This window comes from Mugil cephalus, chromosome 19 (assembly GCF_022458985.1).
Source record: "Mugil cephalus isolate CIBA_MC_2020 chromosome 19, CIBA_Mcephalus_1.1, whole genome shotgun sequence".
In the NCBI taxonomy this organism is placed as follows: Eukaryota; Metazoa; Chordata; class Actinopteri; order Mugiliformes; family Mugilidae; genus Mugil; species Mugil cephalus.
The window spans coordinates 1,130,264-1,147,763 of NC_061788.1; the positions used below are offsets into that span (position 1 = coordinate 1,130,264).

The 17,500-nt window shown below is 42.9% G+C and overlaps 1 protein-coding gene across 2 annotated transcripts in view; it reads left to right on the forward strand.

Moving 5' to 3' along the window:
• Window positions 1–2,588: 2,588 nt before the first annotated feature.
• Window positions 2,589–17,500, forward strand: part of LOC124996198 (multidrug resistance-associated protein 1-like) — a 20,753-nt gene continuing 5,841 nt past the window's right edge. Inside the window, exons 1-23 of one of the 2 annotated variants that reach the window (XM_047568987.1) lie at window positions 2,589–2,768; window positions 3,421–3,600; window positions 3,669–3,794; window positions 3,863–4,000; window positions 4,471–4,596; window positions 4,762–4,823; window positions 5,580–5,708; window positions 5,861–6,061; window positions 7,538–7,715; window positions 7,802–7,963; window positions 8,272–8,364; window positions 8,441–8,644; window positions 10,552–10,698; window positions 11,896–11,983; window positions 12,093–12,289; window positions 14,027–14,203; window positions 14,280–14,447; window positions 15,116–15,305; window positions 15,730–15,802; window positions 16,106–16,214; window positions 16,406–16,613; window positions 16,816–17,126; window positions 17,213–17,412. In XM_047568987.1, coding sequence (XP_047424943.1) covers window positions 2,727–2,768; window positions 3,421–3,600; window positions 3,669–3,794; window positions 3,863–4,000; window positions 4,471–4,596; window positions 4,762–4,823; window positions 5,580–5,708; window positions 5,861–6,061; window positions 7,538–7,715; window positions 7,802–7,963; window positions 8,272–8,364; window positions 8,441–8,644; window positions 10,552–10,698; window positions 11,896–11,983; window positions 12,093–12,289; window positions 14,027–14,203; window positions 14,280–14,447; window positions 15,116–15,305; window positions 15,730–15,802; window positions 16,106–16,214; window positions 16,406–16,613; window positions 16,816–17,126; window positions 17,213–17,412 — 3,509 coding nt within the window. In that variant the 5' untranslated portion in view covers window positions 2,589–2,726. The remainder of the gene's footprint in view (window positions 2,769–3,420; window positions 3,601–3,668; window positions 3,795–3,862; window positions 4,001–4,470; window positions 4,597–4,761; window positions 4,824–5,579; window positions 5,709–5,860; window positions 6,062–7,537; window positions 7,716–7,801; window positions 7,964–8,271; window positions 8,365–8,440; window positions 8,645–10,551; window positions 10,699–11,895; window positions 11,984–12,092; window positions 12,290–14,026; window positions 14,204–14,279; window positions 14,448–15,115; window positions 15,306–15,729; window positions 15,803–16,105; window positions 16,215–16,405; window positions 16,614–16,815; window positions 17,127–17,212; window positions 17,413–17,500) is intronic. The other variant, XM_047568988.1, reaches the window with a different exon arrangement.

Consider the following 17,500-nt stretch of genomic DNA (forward strand, 5'->3'; position numbering starts at 1 on the left):
GACAGACAGGAAATGAGGAGGCGGGGGGTTAGGGTGTGTGTGTGTGTGTGTGTGTGTGTGTGTGTGTGTGTGTGGGGGGGGGGGGGGGGGGGGGGGGTCACCACTGGTGTCCTGTGATCTCAATCTGACCTACACCTGGACACTGCAGGAGATGTTGGTGATTTTTGGAGACGGTATCGTCATTATTACCTCCTTCACTCTCAGAGGATTCACCAAAACCTTCCTATTCGCCTGCTGCGGAAATTTTACTTTACAACATTTTTAAGGCGTTCGTGTGACATTAATGGAGCCAGAAACCAGACTGGATGAAGCTCAATGTTGAACAGGTGAGTTTATTTATTATATTACAATAATAGTATAATAATAAATGTTGTGGATTTTCCCCTTTAATATAATTAATACTATACCAGTAATCAGTGTTGGGCTCGTTACTTTTAAAAAGTAATTCTTGCTTTGGCTCTGAATGAAGGCGGTCGCATTTTCTCCTCCCTGTCCTCTCCCTTATCTCCCCTGCTTTATTCGTCTCCTCTAATTTCTCGTCTCCTGTTGATACTTTTGAGAGACTCTCTGCGCTGCTCTCCAAACTACAAAAATCATGGAATTGATCAACTGGTCTCAACGCTGTTGACACATTTTTTCGATGAGAAGTCTGGGTTCAGGGCCGGACTGTCCAGCCGGCTACAGGACGGAGGCGTAGGAGACGTGGTCGTGTGTCTGGTGGTTCTTTCTGTGGACGACATTGAAGACATCTGCCTCACACACCACTGATCTCAGACGCTGCTGGAACAACAACTCCCCTGAAGATCATTTCCTGCCCCCAACTCCCACAGACACCTGCTGGTAGTTCACCTGCTGGTAGTTCACCTGCTGATAGTTCACCTGCTGATAGTTCACCTGCTGGTAGTTCACCTGCTGATAGTTCACCTGCTGGTAGTTGACTCTGTCTGGGACACGATCACGGTCGTCTCTGGACTGAGGCACCAGGATTTTGACTCTAGACGAAGGGTCTCTCCAGACCAACACAGACACACACACAGACACACACACAGACACACACACAGACACAGACACACACACATACACACAGACACACACACAGACACACAGACACAGACACACACACATACACACAGACACACACACAGACATACACACAGACACACACACACACACACACATACACACAGACACACAGACAGACACACACACAGACACACAGACAGACACACACACACAGACACACAGACACACACAGACACACACACACACAGACACACACACAGACACACAGACAGACAGACACACACACACACACACACACACAGACACACACACACACACACACACACAGACACACACATAGACACACAGACACACACACAGACACACACACAGACATACACACAGACACACACACACACACAGACACACACACAGACACACACACAGACACACACACACACACACACACACAGACACACACAGACACACACAGACATACACACACACAGACACAGACACAGACACACACACAGACACACACAGACACACACACAGACACACACATATGGACAGATATGCAATCACCCCCACATCCAACGTCTTTGTGCTTTTCCCCCTGATGTGACCAGCGCTGCAGGAACAGACGGCTGCTTGGTTGCACTGGGTTTCACCTCTACCCTCTAACTCCTGATATCCTGATAGCCTGATATCTGCCACCAAATCTCCCCTTTTCCTCGGATGCAGAGCGCTGCCATGATGGTTAAAGTGTGAGATTAATGTACAAGCTGGATATAAACACAGTCACTGTTCATCTATGAGCTTCATTAACCATCGTGTGACAACACATTTGATTTGTTTGAAAGAAAACTGAACAAAGCTCTGTGCCCTTCAGAGATCAGTCTTCATGGAAGTAGATGAAAACTAGTTTTTGAGCTGAAGCTTCTACAATGATCCAGTCTGTCAGAAAGTAGAGTCAGGATGCAACAGGCAGATACATCAGCTTTAGTTTGTACCGAGCCCCATTTGATTTTCAGAAATGGAAACAGCGTTTTAACGATGGAAATAGTAATTAGTTAGTTTACCCCGATAACGCCGTTTATTTTAACGCTGTTTTTCTCATTACTGCCAATAACAATAATAAAAGTGTTATTAGTATTATTATGGGATATTCATATTTCAGACACGTCTCCTGGATCCGAATCAGAATGTGAAAGGACTTTATTGCCAAGTATATTTTACAAACAAGAAATTTGACTTGGTGACTGTTGCATAAAACAGAAAATATATAAAATAACACTGTGAACACATGTGGTCTTGTGTAAAGTGTGTTGTCTGAAAGAGACTGTGCAGAATTTTGCATTGAATAAGTTAATTTTTTTTTTTTTTTTTTTCTGTAGCTACTGCTTCCCTCCATTGGATTATTCTTCCCATTGTATTGTAGCGGTAGTAGCAGTTATGGTTGGAGAGAAGGAGGAGGGAGGAGGTGAAGACACATTCAGGGAGTGTTTCTCACCTCCGTGTTTGAATCGGACAGAAAAACTTTAGAAACATTCAACACAAGTTCACCACAAAGACAAAGACAACCAGGCAGTTTTTCCTTCGGGCTGATCTGGAGGTTTCAGGTCAGTTTTTGTAAAGAGTCCTGAGACAATTTGTTGTTCTTGACGCTATATAAATGAAATTTAATTGAATTGAAAATTGAAAAAATTGAACCAAGCGTTGCCATGGAGGATCTGTGCAGTAGGAGTGGTCTGGATCCTATCTGGGTGAGTTACATCTTCTCTTAATCATTTGTGTGGATCATCACCAATCAGCCATAATTTTATGACCACTGATTATGTGGTTCTCATGGCTCCCGTCAGCGAGTGGGATCTGTTATTGTATTTATATTTGGGTCTTCAGAGTTCATGTTAGACGCAGGAGAAATGTTCCATTCGAAGCGTCTGACTGACCCGAACCAGACTGTGCTGTCTAGATGTCTGGGTCAGAACATCTCCATGTTCCTGGTCTGAAGTCAATCAGAACCGGAGACAGTGGTCTAAGGGAGGAGGAGAACCAGAGAGTGGATCATGGCCCAAAGATCATTGAGTCTGACCCATGTGGTTCTGACCCAACAACCTGCTGAAGTATTCTGACAGAACAGTAGTCCTTCCATTCATGTGGACTTGTAGCTCCTACCTAAGTATTGCTGCAGACCATGTCCTTCCCAATGGCCTCTCTTAGGAAAGTGATCCCTGGTTCAGGAACAAACAGCTGAACTTTGCCCTCAGTCCCCAGATCTCAGTCCAATCCAGCAGCTGCTGCCAGATACCACAGCAGGTGGTCATAATGTTTTGGCTGATCTTTCTGGTTAAATTATTAAATTCCCATGATGAATAGAAATATGCAGACAGCAGCTCTAACTATGAGGGTTTTCAGGACTGGAATCTGACCTGGTACTCGTCCAGACCGGACCTCACCCAGTGTTTCCAACACACCGTCCTGGTTTGGTTCCCTTGTGTTTACCTGTGGACGTGTTCACCTGTCTACCTGCTCTACCTTCAGCTCCGCCCTCAGAGAGGCGTCATCCCACTGTCAAAACTCTGCTGCAGCAAGACGGTAAGAAGGCAATCGTGAACCTGGGCTTGTTCAGACTGTTGTAGACCACATGCTAACCTCTGTCTCAGCTCCTAGCTCTCAGTTTGGCTTCCTTCAGTCTCCTGGACATGTTTTACTTCCTGGTGAAGAAGACTGAGGAGATCCAGAACCACCTGCTGGTCCTGCTGGGCCCACTGATTCGGAGCCTCACTCTGGTAGTAATGTTCCTTCTCATCAGTCAAACAATGAAATAGATCTTGCTACTGATCCTCCTCCTCCTCAGGTCCTTGCTGTAGCAATAATCCAGGTAGAGAGGATGAAGGGAAGTCGTTCATCCGTCATCCTCTTCCTCTTCTGGACTCTTCTAGTTCTTTGCTCCATCGTTCCTCTGAAGGTCGTCATTGAGCAGATTATTGATCAGGTATCACGTCTGTTCAGGTTAGATGGTACTGAGGAACTTTGAGGACTTCACCTGAGAGCATGTCACATGACCACCAGGTGTTCCCTTGTAGCTGCAGTATTTCACATCTTAGTGACGCTAACGTCTCTCAGGCTTTAATGTACTTTTCTCTCCATGTGTGAACAAACATGTGAGTGTTAATCATTTCTCAGAAAGCTCATCATCACTGAGGGGTTTTCCAGGAAATATTTATCTGAGTGTATATATCTTTAAACCCATTACGTTTTCAACTTCTTCTTTTATTATTTATCTGATAGTTTTGATACTAATGGAAGCAGCTACCTCAAATATCTCATATTTTATTTGACAACATAAAACGTGGTTTATCTCATTTTGTTTTTGTTACTCTTTTTTTTTTCACGTAACTTTTAATATCGTGCTTATTTTCTTGTTTCTGGATCTGACCTCTGACCTTTAACCGGCTGTCTCAGAGTTTTTCATCAGAGCCTCTCCGCTTTGTGGCGTTCTTCATATGCTTCCTCCTCCAACTCATCGAACTTGTCCTCAGCTGCTTCTCAGACAAGCGACCATTCTCCAATAAACATGTCCACGTTCAGGTAATAAACACATCCGGGTAAGAAACTGATTTTTCAGTTTATACAACACACAGAGATCAGTTTTTCAGAATTAAAGACTTTGGTTTCTGTAGATCTGCTGTTGGTAAATCTCTGTCATGGCACTGGAGTTGAAGTATTACGAGTCTTTTTGTTGTTTCTCCCTAGAATCAGTGTCCAGAAGAAGATGCCTCGTTTCTCTCCAAGTTTTTCTTCTTCTGGTTCAGCAGGTATGAACACCACTCATCTGTTAGTGTTTCCATAGCAACAGCTCATATGTTGTGGGGTGTTAAAATGCTGCAGATGTCCAGGTGACTTCATTCAAGAAGAAACTCTGTGACTCCATGGATGAAACTTGTTTATGGACAAAATCTAAATATCATGACTATTATGAAACCATCAAAATGGAAAGAGTTCAGTCTGGATTTGAGATGCAAATGCATTTTTTTCACAACACAGTAGAGGAACTCATGTTCAGTTTCAGTGGGAGCAATGTTGTTGGGTGAATGCCGACAAAAAAGTCTGAGTCTGTAGAGTCTGTAAATTAGCCTCTGAGCAGTAGCCACCTGTTCTTGCCAAGTGCAAAATGAATGAGTTTTATTAATATTATGTAATTTAATTTAATAATATAATTTAGAAAAGTTTGGTGGACCAGATTAAAAAGCCTAACGGGCCGTATATGGTCCGCGGGCCGTAGTTTGCCCATGCCTGATCTAGACTCACTCTAGACCCCCATTGATGACGGTTTTACCTACAGAGTTTGTATTAAAACCTAAAAGTCCAGAGTAGTTTTTTTTTTTAAATGCTATTTAGATATAAACCTGGAGGACTGAGAATCTTCACAGATGTTATTTGCAATACATGATATGTTAGGTATACATATATGTTATTGACCAGCCAGTGCATGAGTCATGACCCTTAAGCTAAAAGAACAGACACACAAACCTTCAACGTGAGTAAAAAGATGCGTTTTGTCCTCTGTTCAGTCTGGTGTTTAAAGGTTATCGGCGCCCCCTGTGTGCTGCAGACCTGTGGTCTCTGCGGGACCAAGACTCATCCACCCAGATCATGACAGACTTGGAGAAACTCTGGAATCAGACCAGCAGAGAGCTGCAGTACGAGTCTTTGTGCTTTATTCAAAATCAAGAGAAAAATACAAAAACTTCCCAGAAAGAGAAAAAGACACTTGGAGAGTATTAGAGTATGGTTTGACGTTGTGTTGCCATGATGTGTCCCAGTAAACCATTAATACAGCATCATTTACCAGGACCCGGTCCAGGTCCCAGTCTGAAGCTCGGCCTGACTCTACTGAGAAAACACAGCTGCTGCACAAGAACAGGAAAGGGCGGAGCCACGACCTCGTCCTCCTTTATGCTCTGGGTCAATGCTTTGGATTGTACTTCGTATGTGGGACGCTGTGTCTCCTCCTCCACGATGCCTTCATGTTTGCAGTGCCACAGGTTCTCAGGTGAGTCTCAGAGATGGATCTGCGTTTAATTCAGTCTCTGTTCTGTTCTGAGTCAGTTTTCCTTCTACATGTGTTCAAGTTTTGGACTCTGGGGTTTTCCAGTCATTCATTCATTCGGCCTCTCTGTGTCCAGTATCTATCATCTATCAACCAAACGTCAGTGTCCTGAGTCTCATGCTACTTGTTTTACTTTGAAAGGATCCTTGACCCATGTCATTCTTGGAGCTTTACTTCCTGCCCTCTGTGCTCAATTGGTTTCAGCTGTGTCTAATTTCCTTTTTGCTCTGTCTCAGTCTTTCACATGTGCTCACCGGTGTTGCCTCACTCTTCACTTCTCTCGATTGATTTACCTTTTGTTTGGACTGGATTTACAGAGTGCATGCAATGGTTTTGTTCAACATCTGTGAGTTCTTATTAGATGGACTCTCGTTATTTAACCCTTTCTGAGAATGATGATATTATCCTGCCCTAGACCAGCTCATTGGTGAAGAGAATTCCTGGAGGTTCCAGTTTCATGGTAGATTCTACATATGTAAAGGGATTAAAGTAATTTCTGTTGTGTGGCATTTGATCACAAAAAAAAACAAACTTGTTGATGCTGGATATTGTCAGGTTCCAGCAGTCAATTTATTATCTACCAATGGAATGAGAGTAATGCAGCTTTCCCTCTCCAAACTGTCATTAGCCAATCAGAAGAAGGGGGGTTTCCGAAGGCAACGGTACAGGACAAACTTCCCTGTTCATCTATAACTTCTGATTTGGCCATGTACTGATCTCTTTCTGGGTGAAGACACTGTTGATGGTGGTGTTGAAGTGAATATGGAAATGGGTATGCTTATATATATGTGTGTGTGTGTGTGTGTGTATATAATTGTGGGTCCACTGGGAGCAGACCTGGTTGCCAGTCTCCACAGCAGGAGTCTGCTTTGGCCCTTCCTGTGTAATGCCTGAGTGTCGTCAGTCCGGGTTCTTGTTTAGGAGGAAACTCAGAAACCTGTAAGAGTGGCAGCCATGGTTGTAGTCGGGGGAAGCTGCAGCAGGGTTGGTTGGGTGGGGGGAGGGGTGACTGGTTGGTCGAATCTGTTGAAAAACCTGTTCAGGTCATTCACCCACTCCTGGTCTCTGGCCAGCTCAGGTCTGGAGTTGTGTCCTGAGATGGTTTTCAGACTCCTCCAAAAACCACTGATGTGGTTCTGCTGAAGCTGCTCTTCCATCCTCCTCCTGTAGCTGCCTTTCCCTTCCCTGATCTTCCTCCTCAGTTCTTTTTGCACAGTCTTCATCTGCTCCCTATCCCCCGACTGGAAGGAGAGCCTTTATATCAGGGGTAATCCGTGGTTTATTTGTACCAGCATTCATTCATTTTCCTTGAACCTGCCTGTCTGAACAACAACATTAAGGGTTGGTCAGTAATGACATTTTTCGTTTGAAGGCTTGTTCTGAGGTTGTTTTGAGAAAAACTTCAACTGTTGTTGTCAGTGCGCTGCTGGGGTTCATGCGGATTAAAGATGCTGCAATGTGGAAAGGTTTCCTCTTCGCCTCGCTGCTCTTCGTGCTGTCCTGTCTACAGTCTGTCCTCCATCATCAGTACATGTTTCACTGCTTCACGGTAGGAATGAGACTGAAGACTGCCATCATGGGCCTTCTCTACAGGAAGGTAAATATTTTATCTGGAATCGTCTGCTCATTCAGTGTGCAATGAGTGAAGCCAATAACGATTTCTTGATCTGTTTGAATCCTCAGAGCCTCGTGATGAGCAGTGACGCAAGACAGCAGTGTACTGTGGGAGAAATCATTAACCTGGTCTCAGCTGACACTCAGAAGCTGATGGACTTTGTGGTGTATTTCAATAGCGTTTGGATTGCTCCTATTGAGATTGGTCTCTGCTTCTATTTCCTGTGGCAGGTACACAACAGTATAGATCATGTTGAGATAGTAAACATGTTCTATAGAAATGCTACGTATGCAGACTCCTCCTCCATCAGAGTTCTTCCCGTCTCTAAACGCTGTGTCTTAACTTAAACCCATAATGAAATATTTGCAGCCCAGTGAGTTGAGTGAGAACCAGAGGAAACGTTCTCACATTCACATAAACAGTCTCCACAAGTAACGCAACCACATTCACTTCTATAATTAGAGTAAACACACTGTGACATCACCTTTCTGTCTGTGTGAATGGGTGCTGATTGACTAATTGCTTCATTGATTGATAGATCCTGGGACCATCTGCCTTTGCTGGTATCATTGCAGTGGTTCTGGTCTTCCCCCTGAACGGGTTCATTGCTAAAGTGAGAAGCAAACTACAGGTGAGGAAACTGAATAATTCTCATGAGATTCTCAGTCAAATCCAAAACCAAATTCCCAATGTGCTGTGATCATCAGGAGGTCCAGATGAAGTTTACCGACAGTCGAATCAAACTTATGAACGAGATCTTGGGTGGAGTAAAGATCCTTAAGTTTTACTCCTGGGAGGAAGCTTTCCTGCAACGAGTCAACGTCCTGAGAGACAATGAGCTCAACGCCTTGAGGACATCTCAGATTCTTTACTCTGTTTCTCTGGCTTCCTTCAACTCCTCATCCTTCCTGGTGAGACTCATCTCTAGTCAGTACAACTCGGTGTGACTCAAACTAACATCTGTCCGACATCATGTGGATTAGTCAATATGTGGAGGCTGGTTTGAGAGTGTTTAGGTCGTTACATAGACTTTTCTTTTCCACTGAACTTCTGGTTTATTGTCTCATGGAGGCTGATCATACGGTGGCCGACAAGGGCCAAACGGACAGCTACGACCCAATACGTCTTAGCTCGAGAAAATGGCTTCAAATACAGAAATGATGCAAAATCACAAACTCTAAATGAGGTACAAAAAGAGGAACATGGTGTAAATGAAAAAACGTGCTGCAAAAAACAAAGACGGATGCATCATCATGAAACACGCTGCAAATAGAGAAACGATGCAAACAATGAAACAATCTGCAAACCAAGAACATTTCCGCTGTTTTTTCATGCACAGTGGTTCAGCCAGCTGTTAGTGTTAGTGGTTCAGCCAGCTGTTAGTGTTAGTGGTTCAGCCACTAACACTAACAGCTGGCTGAACCACTAACACCACCAATGGAAAATTAAGTCAGTAATAGTAGTTAGTTGAGCAAATAAGTAAATAAAAGCAACAATATAATAACAAATATTAAAAATTGCACAGAGAGGGAAATGTTGGCTCATTAATTTTCCACCACTGAAGTGAGTCTGTTTCCTGACGCATTTTAATGACGGCATCAGTTCCAGCTGTGCGATACCACTGTAATGCTATGATTTGAGTACCAAACTCTGTCCATTTGAGTTTAGGTCAAGTTTTCCTCTGTGTGCTTCAGGACCAATGACGAGTACTTCTGTTTTGTCCTGGTTGAGCTGTAAGAAGTTTCCTGCCATCCATGACTTGATATCTAAAAGGCATTTTAAAAAGACATCTTTTGGCTCAATGTCATCAGGAGACACGGCTATGTAAAGCTGTGTATTGTCAGCATAACTGTGGAAATCAATGCCATGTCTTCTTATGATGTCCCCCAGTGGCAACATAGAAAGATTAAAAAGGGTGGGACCTAAGATTGAGCCTTGGGGACACCACAGTCCAATTTATAGCTCTTAGAAGAACATTCATTGTTATAAAAAAATTCTCTGCCAGTAAGACAAGACTTTAACCAATTAAAAACGGTACCAGAGAGGACAATTACAGCATGAAGTCTGGCCAGGAGAATTGTATGGTCGACTGTGTCAAATGCTGCACTTAGGTCAAGCAGAACAAGAACCGAATGTTTCTTCATATCCATGTTGCACCTTCATTTCAGGTCATTTACCCCTTTTGTTAATTCCGTCTCGGTACTGTGTTTAACCCAGAAACCAGTTTGATATTTTTCAGAAATATCGGGAGAGTTTTAAAAAAAAAAATCATTCAGCTGATTAAAAACAAGCTTTTCTAAAATATTAAAAATGGCAGATTAGATACAGGTCTAAAAGTATTGAGAACTGATGGTTCTAAATTGTGTCTCTTCAGAAGGGGTTTCACTATTGTAGTTTTAAGAGAGGTTGGGAAAACACCCGCCTGAAAAGAACAGTTAACAATATTGAGGAAATCTTTGTCTACAAAGCCATGAAGTGGTTTTCTTTATGTTTTTCTCTTTATAAAATGTAAACACTAAAATAAACACAATAATGATCAGATATGCCAACATCCACAACAGAGGAGACACTGGCAGATGAGATGAAGATTATTACAAGGTCTAATGTATGGCCTTTGTTGTGGGTTGGTGATGTGCTGGTCAAAATACAGTTCAATATGTAACCCTAACCCTACCCAAAAATCCAAGGTAAAAGACTTTGATTTTTGTGTCTTCCCTCTTGAGTGATGATTAAATCCTCCAGTCTGTGTGCTCTTATCTCTTTAGTTGAAAAATTTATTTCACATGCTCCTTTCTTCTTCTGGTTTCTGTTTTCTTAGATCGCTTTGTCAGTGTTCGGAGTCTATGTATTGATTGATGAGCAAAATGTTCTGGATGCCCAGAAAATCTTTGTTTCTGTTGCTCTTATCAACATCCTGAAAACTCCTCTGACTCAGCTTCCCTTCGCCATGAGCACCACGATGCAGGCAAGTCAAAGCCAACCAGAAATCTCCACATCCACCAATCAACACACACCGTTTACAGAAAAGGAAATGCACAGGTTTAATAACTCTGTTCAAGTAAGTTCAACTGAGAGGACTAAATATTTGGTGCCTCTCATCCAATGAATGAGAACAAGTCTTATAGCTACTTCCTCGCTGTCTGAAGAATATATTACCAGTAATACATATTAAAATGAGAATAGCATCATAATAAGTGGTAAAACGATTGTTTCTGTTCACAGATGCATTAGCTGTATCTCAGTTGTTATAGTCAAAGATTTAGATATATATAATTCTCCCTAGACCTGACCGCTTCATTTCACAACATTGTTTTCCCCTTTTGGTCTAAAAAGATCTCACTGTCTTAGACTTTGTCCTTTGTAAGAGGCAGCCCTGAGTGATTTTCTAATTTCTGGCCCCCAAGTACAGGAATGGTTTTACAGGTGGAGGACATTGACATTTGTACCTTCCTCATCTTTTCTGACTCTACAAGTTTAGCATTTGGCTAGTATCGGTGTCACTGCTGGTAGCATGAGGAGATAATTGGACCCTACAGAGGCCGCACAGTCTAACTCCTACAGGATGAACCATTAATACAAGCCTTGGTCTCAGAGCCTGGAGGAGACAGGACATTACTCTAGGGGAGCTGGACGGGGTCGTGGAAGGTCCTCCATCCATCATAACTCTAACCTCCAGCAACATGAACTCCACCACCAGACCTCCAGTAGGCCCATGGTGCAAATGTCAGGAACAGATTTCATACAAACTACTTAGGATCAGAGGTGCTGCAGTGACATTTCAACTAAATGAACAAGGCTACTGCACTATTTGTCATTTTTTCCTGTGCAGAATTAATACAGAAAAATGAATTAAGTTCCTAGGAACTTCCTTCCTAGGAGTCAGTACACGATCCTTTGAACGTTTTGCATAAACTGGATCAGTTGTGTCTGAGGTTATTCTTCACTAGACCAGTCCCAGTCATATAGACTGATGGAAATGTAGAGTTTACTGATAATATCTTTGCTTGGTGAGTTCAGCTAACTTTATCTATGGTGTATATAGCCTGAGATAGCTAGCCTGAGGTAGCTACTCTAACCCACTATGTTAATGGCTAGGCAGTAACATTTAGGTGTATCTATTTGGATAACTTTGTTGAAACTATCAAGCTGTTTGTGTTTTCAGGCTGCTGTCTCGCTCAGACGCCTCGGAAACTTCCTGAGTCAAGATGAACTGAAGTCAGAAAATGTGGAGAGACGTCCTTGTTGCACAGGTAGAATGTAACACGTGGCGACTGTTGGGAGGAGGGTTATATAAGATAAGATAGTACTTTATTTATTATATACTACCATTGAATGATGTGGACATCGTTTTGCTCTCAGATGGACACAGCATGGTGATTGAGGATGGGTTCTTCTCCTGGTCCAATCACGGGCCATCATGTCTGCAGAGGCTCAACCTGGCGGTGAAGACAGGGTCTCTGGTGGCTGTGGTCGGCCATGTTGGCTCTGGAAAGTCGTCCCTGCTGTCGGCCATGTTGGGAGAGATGGAGAGGACAAGTGGCTTTGTCTCCATGAAGGTGATAGTGGGATCTGAGAGGGGGACGCAGGAGGTGTGGATGGGTGAGGGAGATCATTTCCAACCGGCTTCTCTGCATGAATGTTAAATTACAGATGTGATGACAAAGACGGAAACAAAATAACTTGGCACTGACGCAAGCGTCATGGCTTTAAATCAGCTGTATAGAGGGGTATGCACTGACATCACTTCCTCCTGGGGCGACGACCCTGAGTGGTAAAAACATGATGAAATGTAGCAGTAAATACCAGGATAAATTTGGAGTATCAGATCAAAGAACAACTGGATTAGACGGTGATCCACACGAACTACCAAATTACAAGTGGTCCATGTACGTTAACATGTGGCCAGAAATCAGTTGTCCTGATGTTTATATGGATGTATGACCTTTTGGTACTTTATACAACACAGCTCCAATGGCTTTGTACTAAAGTACCTGCTTATTTGGAAAAAGTGGATTAGCCTCAGTTTCAGTTAGTTTAACCTCCGGACACCCAGTGTCCTCATATGGGGACATTATGTTTTAGGTTTGTTGCAGCTTATTCTGCTTCATACAGACCTGTTGTCCTTATAAGGAGCATTCATTATTACACAGGATGAGATGTTACAATCCCATGTGCCAAGATCCGAGGCAAAATGCATTTAGAAGCCCAGTCCAACTGGGAAAAAAACGACCAGCAGGCTAGCAGTCGGCTACCAACTAGCAACCAACAAGAAGACACCAGTTAACTAGCCTAGCCAACTGCAGTAGGTAAGAAGTGATGGATATGTGACTACATGTCAACCAACACTTCCTCACTCTGCAAAACATGAGTCAAAACACATTTAGAAACCCAGTCCAACTGGGAAAAAAAGACATTTAATGGTAGCAAAGGGTCAATACATAGGTTTTCATATAGTTTTATATGACATGCAAATTTAATTTGCAATTCATAATTACTCATTTGAGGATGTTGCGATTTCATTGTTTCTTATTGTTTAAAATAAACAGTTTTACATTTTGGATCACATTGGTGACTTAAATTGTAATATACAGTAAAATAATCCCTGTGTCAACATAATTTATTACTTCCAGTTCAAAGATCACGCTACTTTTTAGGTCCCACTAACCCCAAATACCTAAAAATTAATTCCAAACAAATGCTTGGGTCTCAGGAGGATAAGTCAGTTTTTAGTTCATTTCAGTTGATATGATAAATGATAAATGTGGCTAAATGAAAGATGCTAACGCTAAGAGCTTCCTCCACCTCCCCTTCCCTTAGCACCATAGGCAGAATTTGGTCAACATCGTCAAACTGCTTCCACAGTGACATCATGGTAGCTGCAGGCCATTTAATCTGCCTCTTGTCTCATGTAATATTATGGGTTAGTTGACAACACCAGACACTTTCTAGTAAATCTAGCACTGTTTGCTGCTTCAAACCTGTCTTATTATTAGCTAGCTGTTCATTGCTTCTGCTAACTTAACTTCAATGAATATTCAGACACCAGAAGCCAAACCACTTACACTGGCTGCTGTTGTAAATGGTAAATGGTCTTGCTCTTATATAGTGCTTTTCTACCTACTCAAAGGTACTCAAAGCACTGTTACTCACTCATCCACATGACTGACAAAGTGCAGAGTACATCATCTTTTCTTGCGATGATATCCATAAATATCACATCACTAATCATAGAACTTAGAATACTTGCATGTGTACATAATATTCACGGATCTGTTATTGTTGTGGGATTGCAGGGCTCACTGGCCTATGTTCCACAGCAGGCCTGGATTCAGAACGCTTCTCTGAAGGACAACATTTTGTTTGGTGAACGGAGGAAGGAGAGCTGGTACCACCGTGTGATGGAGGCCTGTGCTCTGTTGCCTGACTTAGACATCCTGCCAGCTGGAGATAGCACAGAGATTGGGGAGAAGGTACTGACAATGTCATCAATTCAGGGGTCCACAGGGCGGCTGGTGTCTTAAGTCTTGATTATTTTCTTGACTGAAGGGTCTGAACCTGTCTGGGGGGCAGAAGCAGAGGGTGAGTCTGGCTCGAGCAGTCTACAGGAAGTCAGATATTTATCTGCTGGATGATCCACTGTCGGCCGTTGACGCTCATGTGGGACAACACATCTTTGATCAAGTCGTTGGACCCAGAGGACTCCTAAAAGACAAGGTGAGAGTCGGCAGGTCTTCTGAACATATTCCCAACCCATGCAGTGTTGGTTCTGCATGGAGAGAATAAGCAGATGTTATATTGTGTCAGATCACAGACAAAAGTAATGCAGAGAATTTTACCAGCCTAAAGGTACTTTTGTCTCTCCCCTGCACCAACAACAACCTGTTTCTGAATCACCTGGAAGAACAACCCTGGGAGTGACTAGGTCCATCATTCAGGAAGAAACTCAAACAAATTATGAAGATACACATCATCTGTGTCTGTTGTTTCCTGGAAGATGGGCGATTAAAATAGTGGAAGGAAGCATCCACTCATGTAAATAGGTGCAGATACGCCTCCATTCAGGGAACACCCTAAATGTTTGCTGTCAGACAGCCATCGTCGCCTTAAGGACTCCAGTTGGACTTTTGATGGCAGAATGCTCGAACATTTTGTAAAAATAATCCAAAGCATATCTAGCACTTAAGGCAAGTCTTTGGAAATGTCCAGCTCAACATGCCCAAGTGGGAGTGGGTAAGACACAGTTCCCCAGCAAGCAGTGAGAGAACGAGATGGTTGCTGTGGAGGCATGAAAGGCAGCTTTGACCAGACTTAGCCTCGTATGTGTTCTTGTTGTTTAAACGTTGTTGGTCTAGACTTGTAACACTTATGTTGTATGTCTGTAGACACGGGTGCTGGTGACTCACGGCCTCAGCTTCCTGCCTAAAGCAGACCTGGTCCTGGTGATGGAGGATGGTCAGATCTCAGAGATGGGTTCCTACATGGAACTGATGGACAGAAAGGGAGCCTTTGCTAAATTTATCCACACCTTTAGTGGAAACCAGCGCAGAGACAGTTCCACCCTCAGAGACAAGAGTAAGAAACAAGTTTTAACTGGAGTATTAACACTTGACCCTGATATTCTCTAGGCTCTAGGATGGCCTAGAAAAATTGAACACAGCCTTTGTGAACAAATGTTTTCACAGAGAATACTCTCTTCTAATAACTGAGTTTAAGGAATAGGGTGTTGTTTATGTCTGTGACAACAACGGTTAATAGCAATAACACTCCTTGATGGAAGCACCCATCGTCAGCAGGATGCAGCCTGATACAGACAAGCACATAGAAACTCTTTCTGATCACCCAACTCAACTGGGGAAAAAAAAAAAAAAGTGCCAAATGGAAGGAACACTTCCAAAGAAATTAGTTCAACACTTCAGATCCAAAAGGCTGTAGTTTCTTTGAGAAGACATTTCATTTGACTACTATGAGAACATGGCAGATTGTGTTTGTGTTGCAGGCAGTAGGAAGTCAGTGTCTCATCTCAGTATGAATGATTTTTCCATTGATCTCTCTCAGGAGCAGCTAATCAGGTACAAATGACAAAACATCCTCACATGTACTCAATACATTCCCAGCAAAATGCAGTGTTAAGTGAAAAATGATGAAGTAATTGTAATTTTTATATGATTTAAGAATCTGTTGTCGCATGTTTTTCCCGATGAAGGGCTGAATAAAACATCTGCAGTGTCAAAATGTTCTCCAGCCTTTGTTTATTGTCATGTTATCGAGTGTCTGTAGGGTTTATCTGAATGATGCAGACAGTGTTCATGTAACTGACAGATGCAAAGAAGGCTTCAAACTGCATATGAATGTGGTGTGTTTGTGTGTCCTAGTTGTGATATGAGCAGTGCCAGTGTTAAGATGATGAACATTATTGACCAAGACTTGGATGTTGAGGAGGCTGGAAAACTTACAGAAGCTGACAAGGCTCAAACAGGGAGAGTGGGTACTTCTTTTATTGGCGTTATTATCAGTAATTATTACAGAGCAGTTGATTTAAACTTTTACTTATACAGGAGGCAACATCTTTGATTGAAAGTAGAAGTACTAAATGCTAGTAAATCTAAATGAAGTTGTTTCTCCTCCTCTTGTTCCTTTTCTCTGAAGTGATTACTAATTGTCTCTGTCATCAGGTGAAACTGCAGATGTACAGGGAGTACTTCAAGACCGTCGGTCTAACCTTCATCATGACCATCCTCTTCCTCTGTGCCTTCCAGCAGGCCGCCTCGTTGGCCTACAACTATTGGCTGAGTCTCTGGGCCGATGACCTTCCTGTTAACGGCACACAGAGCGATTATGAGCTGAAGCTGAGTGTATTTGCAACACTAGGCTTTACTCAGGGTGGGTTTATTCATCCAGTTTAATCATGGACAACCTGAAATAAACCAAGTTTCCGGCTTTCATTAATTGTATTTCAGTATTCCTTTCGTGTCAGGAAGCTTTGACACCTAAGTGAGTGATCACAACATCAGCAGACAGTTTAAAGCCCAAGACATTAAAAGCTGTGTGCAGTCTCCTGGTGATTTCCTCATCTCTGTTTCAGGAATGGCCATGTTCGGTACGACCCTTGCTATTGCTCTAGGTGGGATCGTAGCATCACGACACCTTCATGCTGACCTTCTTCACAACATCCTACACTCCCCCATGTCCTTCTTTGAAGTGACGCCCAGTGGAAATCTGCTGAATCGCTTCTCGAAAGAGATTGATGCGATTGACTGCATGATTCCTGATGGACTGAAGATGATGCTGGGCTACCTGTTCAAGCTAATGGAGGTCTGTATTATTGTGTTGTTGGCTACACCATTCACAGGGCTGGTGCTCCTTCCCCTTACCTGTGTCTACATCCTCATTCAGGTAAAGTGTGTTTCTCAACATGTTGCCTCTGAGCGTAAGCTACAGTCTCAGTAGACTAAACATTGGTCTTTCTTTCTGGTCTCCAGAGTTTCTATGTGTCTTCATCATGTCAGCTTCGCCGTTTGGAGGCTGTGAGTCGCTCACCGATCTACAGTCACTTCAGTGAGACAGTCCAGGGAGCTGCTGTCATTCGAGCCTTTGGAGAACAGAGACGCTTTGTCCTGCTGGCTGACTGTCGCATCGACACCAACCAGGAAGCTTATTTCCCTCGCTTTGTTGCCACCAGGTGCCTCACAAATTACCTTTCATCTTTCTTCTGTCTAAACACTCAGTCTGTTTTTATTTCGTGACATATTTACATCACGTTGTTTGAT